Source organism: Lepisma saccharinum, chromosome 2, assembly GCF_977018435.1.
Source record: "Lepisma saccharinum chromosome 2, izLepSacc3.1, whole genome shotgun sequence".
Lineage (NCBI taxonomy): Eukaryota > Metazoa > Arthropoda > Insecta > Zygentoma > Lepismatidae > Lepisma > Lepisma saccharinum.
This window is the reverse complement of record NC_139230.1, coordinates 109,287,117-109,301,538: the sequence shown is the minus strand read 5'-3', so window position 1 is coordinate 109,301,538 and position 14,422 is coordinate 109,287,117. Positions and strand designations below refer to the sequence as shown.

At 33.8% G+C, this 14,422-nt stretch overlaps 1 protein-coding gene across 1 annotated transcript in view; it reads left to right on the top strand.

Annotated features, from left to right (window-relative positions):
* The window catches only part of LOC145983594 (KICSTOR complex protein SZT2-like), a 605,385-nt gene that overhangs the window by 41,466 nt on the left and 549,497 nt on the right, over nucleotides 1-14,422 (top strand). Inside the window, exons 3-4 of the mRNA XM_083116658.1 lie at nucleotides 5,412-5,594; nucleotides 13,401-13,478. Of these exons, the coding sequence (XP_082972784.1) occupies nucleotides 5,412-5,594; nucleotides 13,401-13,478 (261 nt within the window). The remainder of the gene's footprint in view (nucleotides 1-5,411; nucleotides 5,595-13,400; nucleotides 13,479-14,422) is intronic.

Sequence of the window (14,422 nt, the reverse complement as noted above, 5' to 3'; positions counted from 1 at the left end):
ACATTCAGATGGAAAAAACAACATTGTAAGATATGTACTTCATACATTCATTAGCAGAGTGAGAGAAGAATGGGAAGTTTAACTCAATAATTAATTAGTACATAAACATACTTTACAAAAAAATGTATAATAATTACCTATGTTGCAAAATCAAAGTAGTCTTTTGGCAATGTTTTTCTTTGATATCAAGTTCTAGAGTATTTTGTTGAGTCATTAAAGATTCCAGATATTTGAAGGTTTCCACCTCTTCATAATTTTGGTCACCAACCTTTACTTGTCTGACCTGAGTGGGGCTACTTGTCAGTCTCATGTATTTTGTTTTCATTACGTTCACTTCTAATACAACTTCGTTACCTGCTTCTTCAATTGTCAACATAACCTCATCAACAGAGCTTTGACTTCTTCCCAAAACAGCTTTGTCATCTGTAAGGTGTTTTATTTATTTTACATTTTTACTAGGGATGGGCAAATATGAAATTTTGGCTGATACCAATAAAGTACCAATATGAAATTTACCAATACCGATATTCTACCGATCCGATATAAAATTAGAAATGGTCCTTGAAGAACCTGAAATGTTCATTGATCTCCTTAATAAATGTGTGTTTCAAGGTTACTGCAGTGCAAAAGAAGTTGAATATTTAGACATTTACTTTTTTAGAAAATAGAACATGGAGATTATCCATAAAAATTACAAAAAAAAAATGGCAGAATTTTGCACTAAATTATAAGATATTTATCGATATATTAAATTGGTCAAATAATCAGTAATTTTACTGATACACCATTATGCCTTTATCGGCCGATACCAATACAGTACCAATTAATCGGACCCATCCCTAATTTTTACATTTCGTATGACCTTTTCTAAACATAATATGAAGAGTGTTGTGAAAAGGGTATCTTCTTGTCTAACTTTAGTTACTGTTTCAAATGTGTCTGAGAGCTTATTTTGAATTTTAACTTTATTAAATGTCTTAGTAAGAGTCATTTTAGTTAGATTTACTAATTTGTCTGGTATTCCAAATTCTTTCATAATCTCATATATTTGGGATCTCTTTATACTATCGAAGACTTGTTTAAAGTGTATATTCAATTAGTGCACTGTTGTATTATATTCATGTGCTTCCTCCAAAATTTGTCTAAGGATGAAGATTTGATCTGTGGTGGAGCATCCTTGCCTAAACTCACATTGATATTTTCCTATAATCACCTCAATGTGTATACCTTCAATCTTCCAGCCAGAACGTTGGTATACATTTTGTATATAACTGATAATATTGTTATTCCACTGTAGTTTTCACAGTACAGTTTACTTCCTTTTTTATGAATGACATGTTAGTCCTATGCACTATTCTTCAGGCATTTCTTCTTTTCTCCAAATCATGCTTATAAGTTTATAGATGGATTTCCATAATTTCATACCTCCTTTCCTAATCATCTCTGCAGTGATATTGTCCTCACCAGTGACTCTATTATTCTTTAAGTTTCTAGTTAGTTGGTTAATTTTTCCTACTGTGGGTTCATTAATGAACTGTTGTGTACCAAAACATTTCTTACTTTCTGTATTATTTTTACTTGATGGTCTATTCAAAAGTTATTTGAAATACTTTCTCAAGCATTCTACCACTTCTTCTCCACACACCAAGTTCCCAGTTCTACTTGACATGTTACCATTCTAGGCTGATAACTCCTTTTTATTCTCATTCCTTCATTAAAATTCCTAGCATCATTTCTGAGGTACATTCTTTGCAGTTCCTCCAATACATTCTCCTCATATATCTTTTTCTTTATTCATAAAATTTTACAAGCATTTCTCCGAGCTTCAGAGTAATTCTTTTTACTTGTTCTAGTTTCTCTGCATAGCATTTGTTTTCTTACTTCATTGCATTTGTCTATGACTTCCTTACAATCCTCATCAAACCACTCATTTCTCTTCCATTGCTTTGTCTTTCCAAGATTGTCCTCTGCTGCTACTAGAATGCTCTGCCTGATGTTTAACCACAATTTCCTTGTGCATGTTCTTGTGTGGGAAAGTTGTACTGCTTATTTGTAATGGCAAAGTCAATTACCTTTTTAGGCCATTATCATTGGATTCATCATGTAGACTGTGACTTCCAACATTTCTACACTCAATATCCTTCCCAACTTTACTTTAGGTCTCCCATAATAATCTTGATGTCATGTTTAGGTGCTCTTGGATATATCAAGTAGTGGTTCGGATCCCACTTTAAGCTGTAGGTCCAGTCCCGATTAGCCTTACTGTGCATAATGTGGACTTAAAACACCAACTCAATCAATCAATCTTCCATGAGTGCATGCACACAAATAAAAGTGGTGGTAACGAATTTTTCGTTCATCCTCAGACAACACATATGTTCATCTACTGTTTCGAAGTTGATAATCACTCAACTTAAGTTATGGTTTTAACATGGAAGTCAACAAATTTAACAAATTTCGCACACATTACAATACAAAAAAAAATAATTTCCATAGGAACCCATTGCCATTCCATTATGTAATTTTGCACACAAATAGTTAATTGATGTCTTCAAGACATGTTTTTTAAAAAAAATTAAGAATGGTGTTTTTGAGATGTTCAAGTTTTTTTGAGTTTTTGAAAAAAATATGAAATTCAAATACAACAGTCATGTTGCATTTCAAATTAAAGCTCATTAAAAGCAGAAGAGAATGACACCAATTTGAGCTTTCTAGGTCAAATAGTTTCTGATCTACAGCTGTGTAAAGATTTCAAAATGTAGTCAAATTTTGGTATTTTTGCTTTTTTGAAAGTCAATAGCTCAAAAACTAAGAGCCGAAAAAATCTGAAATTTGGCAGGTTTCGTCAACTTTGTTGGTACTACACCAAAAATTATAAATTTCTGAGATGTCAAGGTTCAGACAGTTGATTTGACATGAAATGAAATGACCTGTGAAGAGAATTAGTAGTAATTTTGGTTCTTCAAATTTGTATTCAAAGAAATCATACAGAACATTTTTATCTGATGATTGCAGTTATAATATTTGAAGGGCTCAGGTGTAAAACATGGTAAGTGACATTTCGGTCATTTTGGAGTTACAATGTGCATTGTGCAGTCCATCGTAAATGGAGTCGAATCGTGTTTCATTTCGTCAACAGATGACAGAGCTAGATGTGTTGAAAGTTATGGTATCTACCAGTTGTTTCATGTAAAGTATGGTAAGTGTCAAAGATGGCAGCGAAACGGCTGTTACTGAATTGCAATGTGTGTCAGAAAGTTCGCAAATATTGAGGCAACAGCAAAGATGAGGACGAGTTAGAAAGTGTAAATGATTCCCATAATGACCCGGAATATGTACCACCGACTAAGAATGAGGAGAATGAAGAGGTTGCCAATCAAAAATGGGACTAAAACTGTGCATGGCCAAGTACATTCTATTTCATGTAAAACATGGTATCTACTGTAGATACCATTGTTTACATGCAGCAGTGCTCATAATGGCAGTTTCGAATTAAATTTTACTCTTGTACCTGGATGTGAACTGCGATCTAGTAGAGAAGCACATACTTTTCTTCTACTAGATATAAATAACTATAGTCATATAGAAATTCATTTGATTTTTAATTGGGTATGCACATTTAAGGCTGCTTTAAGATACCATACCATGCCTTACAAGCAATGTCAAAAATGTATTACACTTAAGGAATATGTAATTTGATCTGAATCATATAAATTATTTGGAACAATTTAGGTTTTTTATAAAATATTTCTTTCATAAATATGTAATGCGCATTTTAAAAGTTAGAATATTTTTAGGATGGAACTAATAACGTATTTGTAATTTAATTAACTTTCGTATTTATGATATGTGTGACTTTGATGTAAGCAAATTATTTTATTGTTGATATTGAAAAGAAGCCTTCTTCTTGTTTCGAAATTATAACTATTTTAATCCATAAAAGCTAAATATTAGTGAAAATTATTAAAAACTTAAGCCCTGTGTACATTTGAAATCATTCTTTACAAACATGTCAAGTTAAAGGAAAATACAACAGAAAGTTACAAGGTCGTAATTCTATCTTAATTGATTTGCTTTATTTTACTTTGCATCTTGTGTCACTTTTGGCTTATTTTTGAAGATGGTGGTGAGTGATGATATGATGAAATTGATGAATAAGCACTCAAAAACATCCATGCCCAGGCCGGGATTCGAACCCGGGACCCCTGGCATCGTAGCATGATTTCCTAACCACTCTGCCACGGGGGCCGGTAATTGTTATCCTGAACATAGAGATTTAAACTAGGGATGGCCTTTTCGAAAAAATTGTTTTTTCGATTTTCGAAAATGAAATTTTTCGGTTTTTCGAAGAAAAAAAAATAGTTTTTCGAAAAAAAATCGTTTTTCGAAAAAAATCGTTTTTCCAAAAAAAATATTGTTTTTTGGAAAGAAAATCATTTTTCGTTTTTCTCTTTTTTGTTTTTTGAAAAAATTTTGTACTCCCACTTTTCGTTCTCGAAAAAATGATTTTTAGATTTTCAATTTTTCGAAAAAAAGAGGCCTTCCCTATTTTATGTATAAATTGCTTATTGAATCACAAAAATCTAATATTGCCATTGTATGCAATTTGGATAGTCTACATAACACAGCTTTGTATCAAGAGAGGCTTGTGAATCGCATTCTGCTTGGCATGCTGAGGTAATAAATAGAGCCTCTGTGTGTGTGAAGTAGATATGTGAAGCTGAAAAACCGCTTGTATAAACATTTTTTTTACGAATATTGATCTCCATATAGATAATAAGGAAGTTATTTTTAATCACAAGCATTCAGAGCTTATTTTTTTAAATACTAACGTAATAAAACAATGAAATCTATTTTTCTAATGGTGTTCATTTCAGTCATAGACATAGGAAAGCAAAAACTTGTTACAACAAGTAGCTCAGGTTGTTGTTTATTGAATAAAATTATTATTATTAAAGGCTTTCATTTTTGTGTTACAAATTGTTATGGTTGCTATAAAAAGTCTAATGTCAAAATATTATGATTGAACTAGTTAGCTTGAATAAAGCGGTATCTGATCACTCATTTTGATAATATCGTTGCTTGTAAAGCATGGTAACTACAACAATTCCTTGAACAACCCTGAAACAAATTGCATGTAGCACTACCAAAAAAATAATTTGGATGAAATATCATGTTTGTGTGATAGTAAACATAAAGTGAATCATATTTGCTGTAAATAATTTAGAAATTTATTCTAATTTGTAAATCAGATTTTTTTGAAACATCAACTTCCAATATCTCGAAACCTGCATTTTGTCACTTACCATGTTTTACACCCGAGCCCTTCATTTGTCAGTGTTGAAACATTGAGTGTAGTAGATATATATAGTGTCTGTATTTGTGATATAAGTACATTTTCTTCCTTTTAGAGTGAATTGAGTGGAGATTTGGAAGTGATATCAATTGTTCCTCAAGATCCACCAGAAAATTGGAAATATGGAACTAGTCATATGTATAAATATCAAATTACCTCTAACACAACAGTAATATTTCTTGCTCAGAAATATAGATTAGTGTATTGCTTGGATATCAGCCCATCTTTATCTGCTGTGGTAAGTATTTTTTGTCAATATTCCTCATGTAAAAATTTGGTAAATTAACAATCATGTAATGGCATTAATATGTGAGGTGTTTCATGCACAGCTTCAGTTTTCCTCTTGTGCTTGTTAAGAGAAGAATTGTATGTTGGAATTTTATTGATAGAAAACCTAAGTTTTACTGATTAGATAAAAAGAATGTGTAATAAGGATAACAGTAAGATTTATTTGACTGAATTATTCCTGAAGCTTATTCAGTATTGACCAATGTCAGTTTTATTTATATTGGCCCATGTCCTAGCCGCAATTCCAGAATTTCACAACACTTAAGCTCTGAAAGGTATATTGGGCCTCCCTGATGGTGCAGTGGTAGCGTCGTCGCCTTGTAATCAAGGGGTCCCGGGTTCGATACCCGTTGGAGGCACAAGTGGTTTGGATCCCACTTTAAACTGTAGGTCCAGTCCCGATTAGCCTTACTGTGCATAAAGTGGACTTAAAACACCAAGCCAACAACTGAAAGGTATATTGGTTACATCATTATGTACCAAGTGATTTCCGAGACACTTTTGACATAACAATTGTACTGTAAGTTGGTGATTGTTTTCTACTGGATGAATCGTCAGAAAATCTGTAGACATGGTTAAGGGTATTGCATGTCAGGATCTCTATGTTCAGTTCTTTTTCCTTCCAATTGTATTCACAATGCCAATGCAGTAGAGGACATGCTTTCTCTTTAACCACTTTTTCCATCTAAACTTACCTCCTAATGGTTTCTCGCTTCAAAAACAAGACACTATCTACTGCTAATGTCCTCTGCACCAATCTCACCATGACCATAGGGTTGAAAAAGTAGTCACATATTAGATTGTTGTAGACAGAAGCAATTATTATCAATATGGGGTTTTAAAAATAAATAATGATCATGCTAGAGAAAATGAAGGAACTCTTATTCCTCTTTTTTTTGGAGCCACATTTTTCACCACTTTTTGTATTGTATGAACTAAGTGTGTGTTGCACTACTATGCTTACAATTTAAAAAAAATCTGGATTGTATGTGAAGCCATCCACAAAGAGTCACATTTAGGCTACAATTGTGTCCACGCCATTTTGGCTCTGATCTTCAGCCCCCACAGGACAGTAAGTGAAGGTTTGGTGAAATTATCAAAATAGTTCTCTTGCAATGGTGACCATGTTCTTTGATCTGCTGCATATGACAAATTGCACCAAAATAGGCAGTGAACATGAACTTGTTATTAGTTTTCCTACTCAGTTGCACATTTATTGACTTCAATTTTTGGCACACTATTGTTCTTCCTTACTTTAGAGTAACTTTTCTGTTACTTTTGGCTAATTGCAATGATGGTCAGATGAAATCAATGAAGAGCCACTCACAAAACTAGGGATTATCTTTGTAACATGCTGCTTGGCTACTGGGGAAAGAGATTAAGTAGTGGTAATCCAATTTATCAACCTGCACATGTACAAAATCAAGGGTTGGAAACTAGATATCAAACCACACAGTAACAGTGTATAGATGTAATCCCCAAGCGAAGGTGATAAGAACACCTTTGTATGCAAAGGTAATCAGATAATAGTAGTATTGATATTTTGGCAGATTACTTCTGTGATAATAAGCACCCAAAATCTCACAACATTTTGCACTCGTCAAGAAACAATTGGTGTTTGCGGGGTTTGAATCCAGAACCTTAATATTACCAATCCTAACATATAGCGATGGGTCGATGTGAAATTTTGACCGATACCGATATAAATACTGATAACCGATATTCCACCAATCCAGTACAAAATTCCAAACGGTCCTTGAAGGACCTGAATGGTTTATTGATGTCCTTAATAAATGTGTGTTTCAAGCTGACTGTAGTGCAAAAGAAGTTGCGTATTTGGACATTTACTTTTTTAAAAAGGTAGGGCATGGAGATTATCCATTAAAATTATAACAAAATGGCATAATTTTGCACTAAATTATAAGATATTTATAGATATATTGGATTGGTAAAATAATCTGTATTTTTACCAATAAACTGATAGCCTATATCAGCTGATACTGATAGAGTACCAATTAACATGTCACATTCCTACTAAAATCTAACTTGTATTCTATTTTATTATTTAGTTTAATTCCTTAGTTACTTATTTTGGTTCATTGTCTGAGGTAGAATGATAATGGAGAGGCAATTGATGTAATTTTAACAATAACAATAATTTATTTTAGAATAATGGATTGTAGCATAACAATGTTAACATCAACGAGCAGTGTGATTCAGTAGCGTATACTGGGTTAAGAACCTTGGCTATCGCACCATATCATAGTGTTCAAATGGACAAAAATTTGCTGGTGGGGGTGTTTTTGTTTTTTTAACTCATTTGGGGTGGTGGGTTGAAGTGATGTGACTGTGATTAAAAATATATACCTCAAAAATAAAACATGGAAATATACACTGTCAGTAAGGAAAAGATTTCAAGAATTTCATTCTTATTTGTATAAATGAGAGGCCCATATTGTGAAATATTATGTAGGCCTATATACGAGAATAAAAATAAAATTTCAACCTACCTATTTTCACGATTTGAAGTTCGGGTACTCGTTGTTGGTGCAGTAATAACGTCGTTGCCTTGAAACTAAGGGGTGTCGGGTTTGATGCATGGTGGTTTAGATACCACTTTAACTGTAGGTCTGATCCCCATTAGCTTATCTGTTCATAAAGTGGACATACAAGAAAAATCCACAACGATTTGAAGCTTATCGTCATTTGTAAGCCGAAAAGACAGCTTATTAATTATGTCCCTCATTTCAGTTCACTACACAACAAACAGCACATATCATTCACAAAAAAAAGACAACAAAAAAAACAAACAATCCACTCACTACCGTATTCGCATGCTGCCTCTAAATAAATTCCACGCACCAAGACCACTCGACGCGATCTAGACTAGAACTGGTCCTTGTCATTTCGGTAAACCAGTCCCGCTCAGCCAACAATTTTCTACTCCCCACTGTATCTCTAGTTGTTTGAAGGTCAACAACCTCTTTTTCAACTCCTCTGCAAGCATTCAATGATGTTCTTGTCCCTGCCACATGACACTTTCCTCTTGCCCACGATAATTTCGCTTCAAAATTCCCCATTCCTGGGAAAATTACATGCTGGGAAAAAATTGGTTTGCAACATTGACCCAGACTGTTGAGGAAGTTCAGAGGGTTTTTTCCCTGCCATATGCAACCCTGTTCTCTCTCCTGTAACAGTTTGACTCCACAATTGTCCGATCCTGGGAAAATTACATGGTGGGAAAAATTGGTTTGCAACATTGATCGGAGCCCTCTCAAGCTTACCCGTCACCCCCGTGGAGTTGCCCGCCAGCTGGGCCAGGCATCTCGCGAATTCAAAGAAAGTGGGCAATGTTTCCAACTTCTAAGAAATCAGGTTCATCTTCTTATTAAAATGAACAATTTTATGCACATTTTCTGATAGATATTTTATTCCCTGAGTCTGGGCTTCGCAGATAGCCTAGATAGCCCCGAATATACGCCTCTGGTGTGATTTATAATCTGCAGTAGCTCTCCATAACAATGATTCATAAATTAAGGCAAATTGTGCCTGCAACATGTACTTTCATTAATCACAAAAAGGGTAAGATGATATAAGTACATATTAACAAGATTTTAAGTTTTGTACTTTGTGATAAGAACGCTTCAATATTCTATAAAAGTACAAAAAATCTAATTTTGACTCATCCTCTCGTACAGTCATAACCTCAAAAGTGTAGAATAGAGCTTGTTACAATTTTACTTTAATGCTTAATAATGCCAATACATTTGTGCCTTTTTCAATCGTTGATTAACATTGCTTATTGGAACCCTTTGTTGACTACCAAAAGACAGTTTAATATGTAGGTTGCAGTTTGCAGTTTAAGTTCAAATCCTGTGTAGCCACTGGTTTTATTCCTGCAAATATTTAAGAGCCATTATTTTGAAATTCGAACAAAAAAGGGATATTTGGATAGTTGTATTTTTGATTTGCTTGATTGAGAAATGAATATTGTGCAGTCTTGAGACCTTGAAAATTTTTTCCCTCCCCTAGTGAAAATGTCAAAGTTCAATATCAGACTGCCCATTTTTCATGAAAAATGAAACATACTGTTAATATAAGACTGTTTGCTTATATACATTCAATTTTTTTGATGGGACATTGTTGCTTTCCATTGTAATGCGGCATCAAAGAGGGGTCCAAAATGCAGTTTTTTACTGTTTTCGGCCCTTAATTTCTTGGTTAAGCAACAGTACCCCAAGGATTTGTTAACTGGGCATTGATGCTCACTATTAGGACAAGCTACCTGATATAGCACATTACTTGGATATTGATGCTGTTAGCAGATATAACCCTTTGAATACTCAAAAATTGCAGAATCCACAACTTTAGAATTAGACTTATCTCAAAACAGCATCAAGCCATCTTGTAGCTGAATATATGTACTAACACATGGAAATGAAAAAACTTTGGGGCCTCGTCCCATTTTCGAGAAAAAAGAAATTAAAATGTAAAGAAATGTCAATGTAAATTATCACACTTCCTCCCCTATCAAAAAGTGGAACAGCCCTTTCTCCTACTTTTCTTTGTTCCAAATGGAACAGCACATGTCTTGACAAGTTGTGGAACAGTTTCAGTTTTTCTTTCTTTGATATATAGCGTAGTGGTAACGTTGCATCCTTGTAATCAATGGGTTCCGGGTTTGATGCAAGGTTGAGGTACAAGTTGTTTGATTCCACTTTCAACTGCAAGTCCCCAGTCCCGATTAGCCTTCCTGTGCATAAGCTGGGCTTAAACACAATGCTGCTAAGCTCTATATACAGTGGTGTGCCAAAGACTTTTTTGTGAGAAGAGTACATTTGCAAAATATTCTGTATTATTGTACCAAAGAAAACTTAACTTTCTTGTAAAAGTCTGTACATGTAGCACTATGCTGTGTGTGCGAGGTTCCCAAAATAAACCCATTTCAATTCAGGTAGGCCTAAGAGCAGAGCTTTGTAGTGGAGTGGTTACCACAGCATGCCACGACACCAGGGAACCTGGTTTCGAATCCTGGTCTGGTAATGATTGATTTTTCTTTGTGTATATATACATTATCCGCTATTTGAGTGCAAGAGGGGAAAACAGGGTGCCGAAAGAGTTAAAAGCTTGGTGGCTCATCATGCAGATGTCATGGAAATGTCTGTTTCTTATGCAATGTCAAAGGAGTATGTTTTAATCATGCTCAAATGTCGTTTAGTTTCTCCTCAGTAAGAACATGCCATTTTACCCTTTGCTTCTTATCAAGAACAGAACCTGTTTCCCTAAGTCTGTTTACAAGTATCCGAACACTGTCTCTGTGTGGAACAGGAACATCTGGGAATTCTGCTGCAAAGGCCTCTTAACTTTCCTACAAGAATTCGTAATGATGTAAGACACACACATAAAAGTTCATTGTTTTCAATTGTATGCATATCATGCCATTATTAGACTGCAGAAAAGCACCAGCAATAAGTAAACTAAAACAAAACAATCTCAAACACTTCTTAATACCTTAACACTTCACAAACATGTGTAATATGGACACCAGCTATCTGAATACTGAAGAACACTGACATGCCGAGTGGTAAGATCAGCATACCTGTGGGTCTAAATGCTGGTAGATGCACTCTCACTGCCTGGTACACTAGCTGCCACTCCACGGGCAACTTGACTGTGAAAAGCAGCGTACATGAAGTGATCAGTTATCTGGTAAGTGCCTAACATTCAATCACTGTATGTAAAATTTGGATCTCAATATCTGAGCATTAGTTACAACTTGTGGTCGTAAATAATAAGTGGGATTTAATGTTCAGACTATGTGTCATGTTCTATACTTGCTTGATAGTATTTTTCGTTATGTTATAATTTCCATAACCTAAGAAATTTTACTTTTTCTGCTGCTGTAAGGCCTGTTATAAGCAGTGGAAACATCTTGAGGGGTCTTACATGTAGGAACGTTGTCCCTCCCACATGTTTATTTGTCTCAACAAAAGGAAAAGATGCTGCCTAGTTTTAACTGGCAGATTTGTGTCTCCTTCCTCAGACATAAGAATCCTGCTGTGACTGTGGTGGATACTTTGTTAATACAACTTCTTTTGTTACCATTTGTCTTCTGACTCACCCTGCCTTACCTCCACGTGAGAGGTCTAAAGGTAGCATTAAATGCACTCAATGGATTCTTGGGCTTAAGCTGCATACTGAAAAATTTTGCCAGCCAGTGTCAGGTTGGTGCCTGAACCACTCTAACTACTGCATTAAAATTTGGAATTTAGTGTGCATCTACTTTGTGCATCAATGTCTTATTCACATTATTTACTAATTTGTCATACAACAGTGAGATTTGAGCCTCTCTGGTGGTTAGTGGTAACACTATCAGCTTGTGATTAAGAGTTTCTGGGTTCGATCCCTGATAGAGAAACATTGCACAGTGGTTTGAATCCCCTTTGAACTTTTGGGTTCACTCCAAAATAACCCATCTGAGCATAACTTTCAAACTTTTTGACAGCAACGTTTCTTCTGAGATGGAAATGTGATGTTGAAGAGGTATTTTATTTTCAGTGTATAATTATTGAAATAATGGCTCTCATATATTTTTCTTACAGACATGCAAAAGATTGCTTCACCTAGTAATCCTAATCCTGTGAAATGTAGACATTTACAAAAAATAAATAGAAGATATATATTTACCTTATCACATTTGTTTTGCTTTTATTTTTATCTGGAAATCAGATGTAACTATTGAAAAGATTAATAGACAGTTTGTGATCAACCAAGGAGAACTGCAAACTCTTATTTTGTCAATGTCACTTGCATGTAGCAGACACAGCAAACCATGTGATGGCACCAAATCTAATTTATCTGATTTTTTATGCTGTAAATATTTTATGACTCAAGTTTGACTTGGTGTCATTTTCCTTCATCTTGTTCATTATTCACCAGACCTTGTTGCAGTTGCAAAATTATTGAAAGTGTTTTAATTTTCTTAAGTGTTAATTGAATAAGCCTAAACAACTCCATCTATTTACTTCAGTATTGTGGACAAATCAGTACAGATGTTGGTTTATTCAACTCCACGTGAAATTTATTAATGCAATTTTTGATGGCCACAAACTACTTGCATACTTTGAAAGATGTCCAATGAAAACTATTCATAGATGCTTTGTGTAAGAATGTTAATACCAGTTCAATTCTTTTTAATGTTTCTTTTAGCCTTGAATTTTTGAAAATTTTGTCTTGAAAACCTGGAATCATACTTGTGTTTTATCTATTTAACTGCCTTCTAGTTTGTTTAAGCAAATACTAAGACCATTCACTTCTTACATGAAGAGAAGTACATGTGAAAAATATTTTAATTCAATACTTTAATTTATATTATATTGATCAATGTTTTGCATTTCACATTGTGAAGGATGTTTCCTAGTTACATCTGTGCACATCAGAAATGTCAGTCTCAGTCAAACTTGGTTTCTGAAGCACTGGAATTGTTCACTGGTTCTGTAGGAAATTGTTACATACTTGTATGTATGGAATTTGCATCCTCCCTGAGAGATTTTAAATCTTCTTGCATTCACATTTAGAGCACATACCAACATACCCCCCACCCCATTCCTACCCGATATAACACACGTTTTGTTGCAACATATGCACTTGATTCATTTTTTGTTTGTTTAGTTTCAGTAATTTTTAATTTCACATTTGTACTGTATCACATATGCCAATGTAAGAATCATTAAGTATTTGATCTTTCCTTTATTAGGACACCCAGCATGGTACAGTGATGATAGATGAAGTAGTTGAAGCAGTAAAGAAGTCTGTCCATGGATTAGCAAAGCCTGTAAGATATATACATTAGATTTAGAAGCTTCTGCGATTGTATTATTTTTTTGGTATGAGAGCAAGGTGGATTGATTTAAATCAGGTTTATTTAAATTGTGATTTAAATCAGATGATTTAAAAAGAAAATCACTGATTTAAATCACTTTAAAGAAATAATTTATGGAATAATGTACATAAGGATTTTGTAGATATCAGAATCACTTTTGGTGAAAGTACATTTATCTAGTATTCATGTAATGGTGTTTATTGGGCTCTAAGAAAGGAAACAAAATATATGTACAGAAGGGATGAAGCTCATACAAAAGGAAATGTAAAATGTAAACTGTAAACACACTTAAATTTCTCTAGATTTAAAATTAAATAATTTTTATAGGCAAAAGTAGCAAATACTTTGTGTAGAAAAAATATAAAAATTACTAATCATGTTAAACTGTAAATAGTGTCATTATCATTAAACTGTAAATAAACATGGCAGCTGATATTTTGCAAACTATCATTAAAATATTGCAAAAATTCAGCTACAAAGACTATAAAAATTACTTTAAGTTACAATTATAGAGTACATCCTGAATGTTTTATTTTCACTGGAAGAAAAGTTACTGAAATTATTATAGTTTCATTAACAAACTCTAACATTTCCATAGTAGGTTGGTTCATATATACAGTATTAGAAACAGAAAAATGTATACCGGTATTTACTTTTTACTTTTTATTTGCTTTGTTAAAATATTTTACAGGGCCATTTACTAGAAAAAGTCTTTCTATAAAAAACGTATATCTATATGCATGGTGCCAAAAACCATACAAGCAATTTTATCTGATTTAAATAAAAAAAACCTTCAACAATGATTTTTTAAATAGAAATCATGATTTTTATCTACCCTGTATGAGAGTAACAGCAATGATACAAGATTTTCCAGTAGGAGCTACATTCAGTAAGAA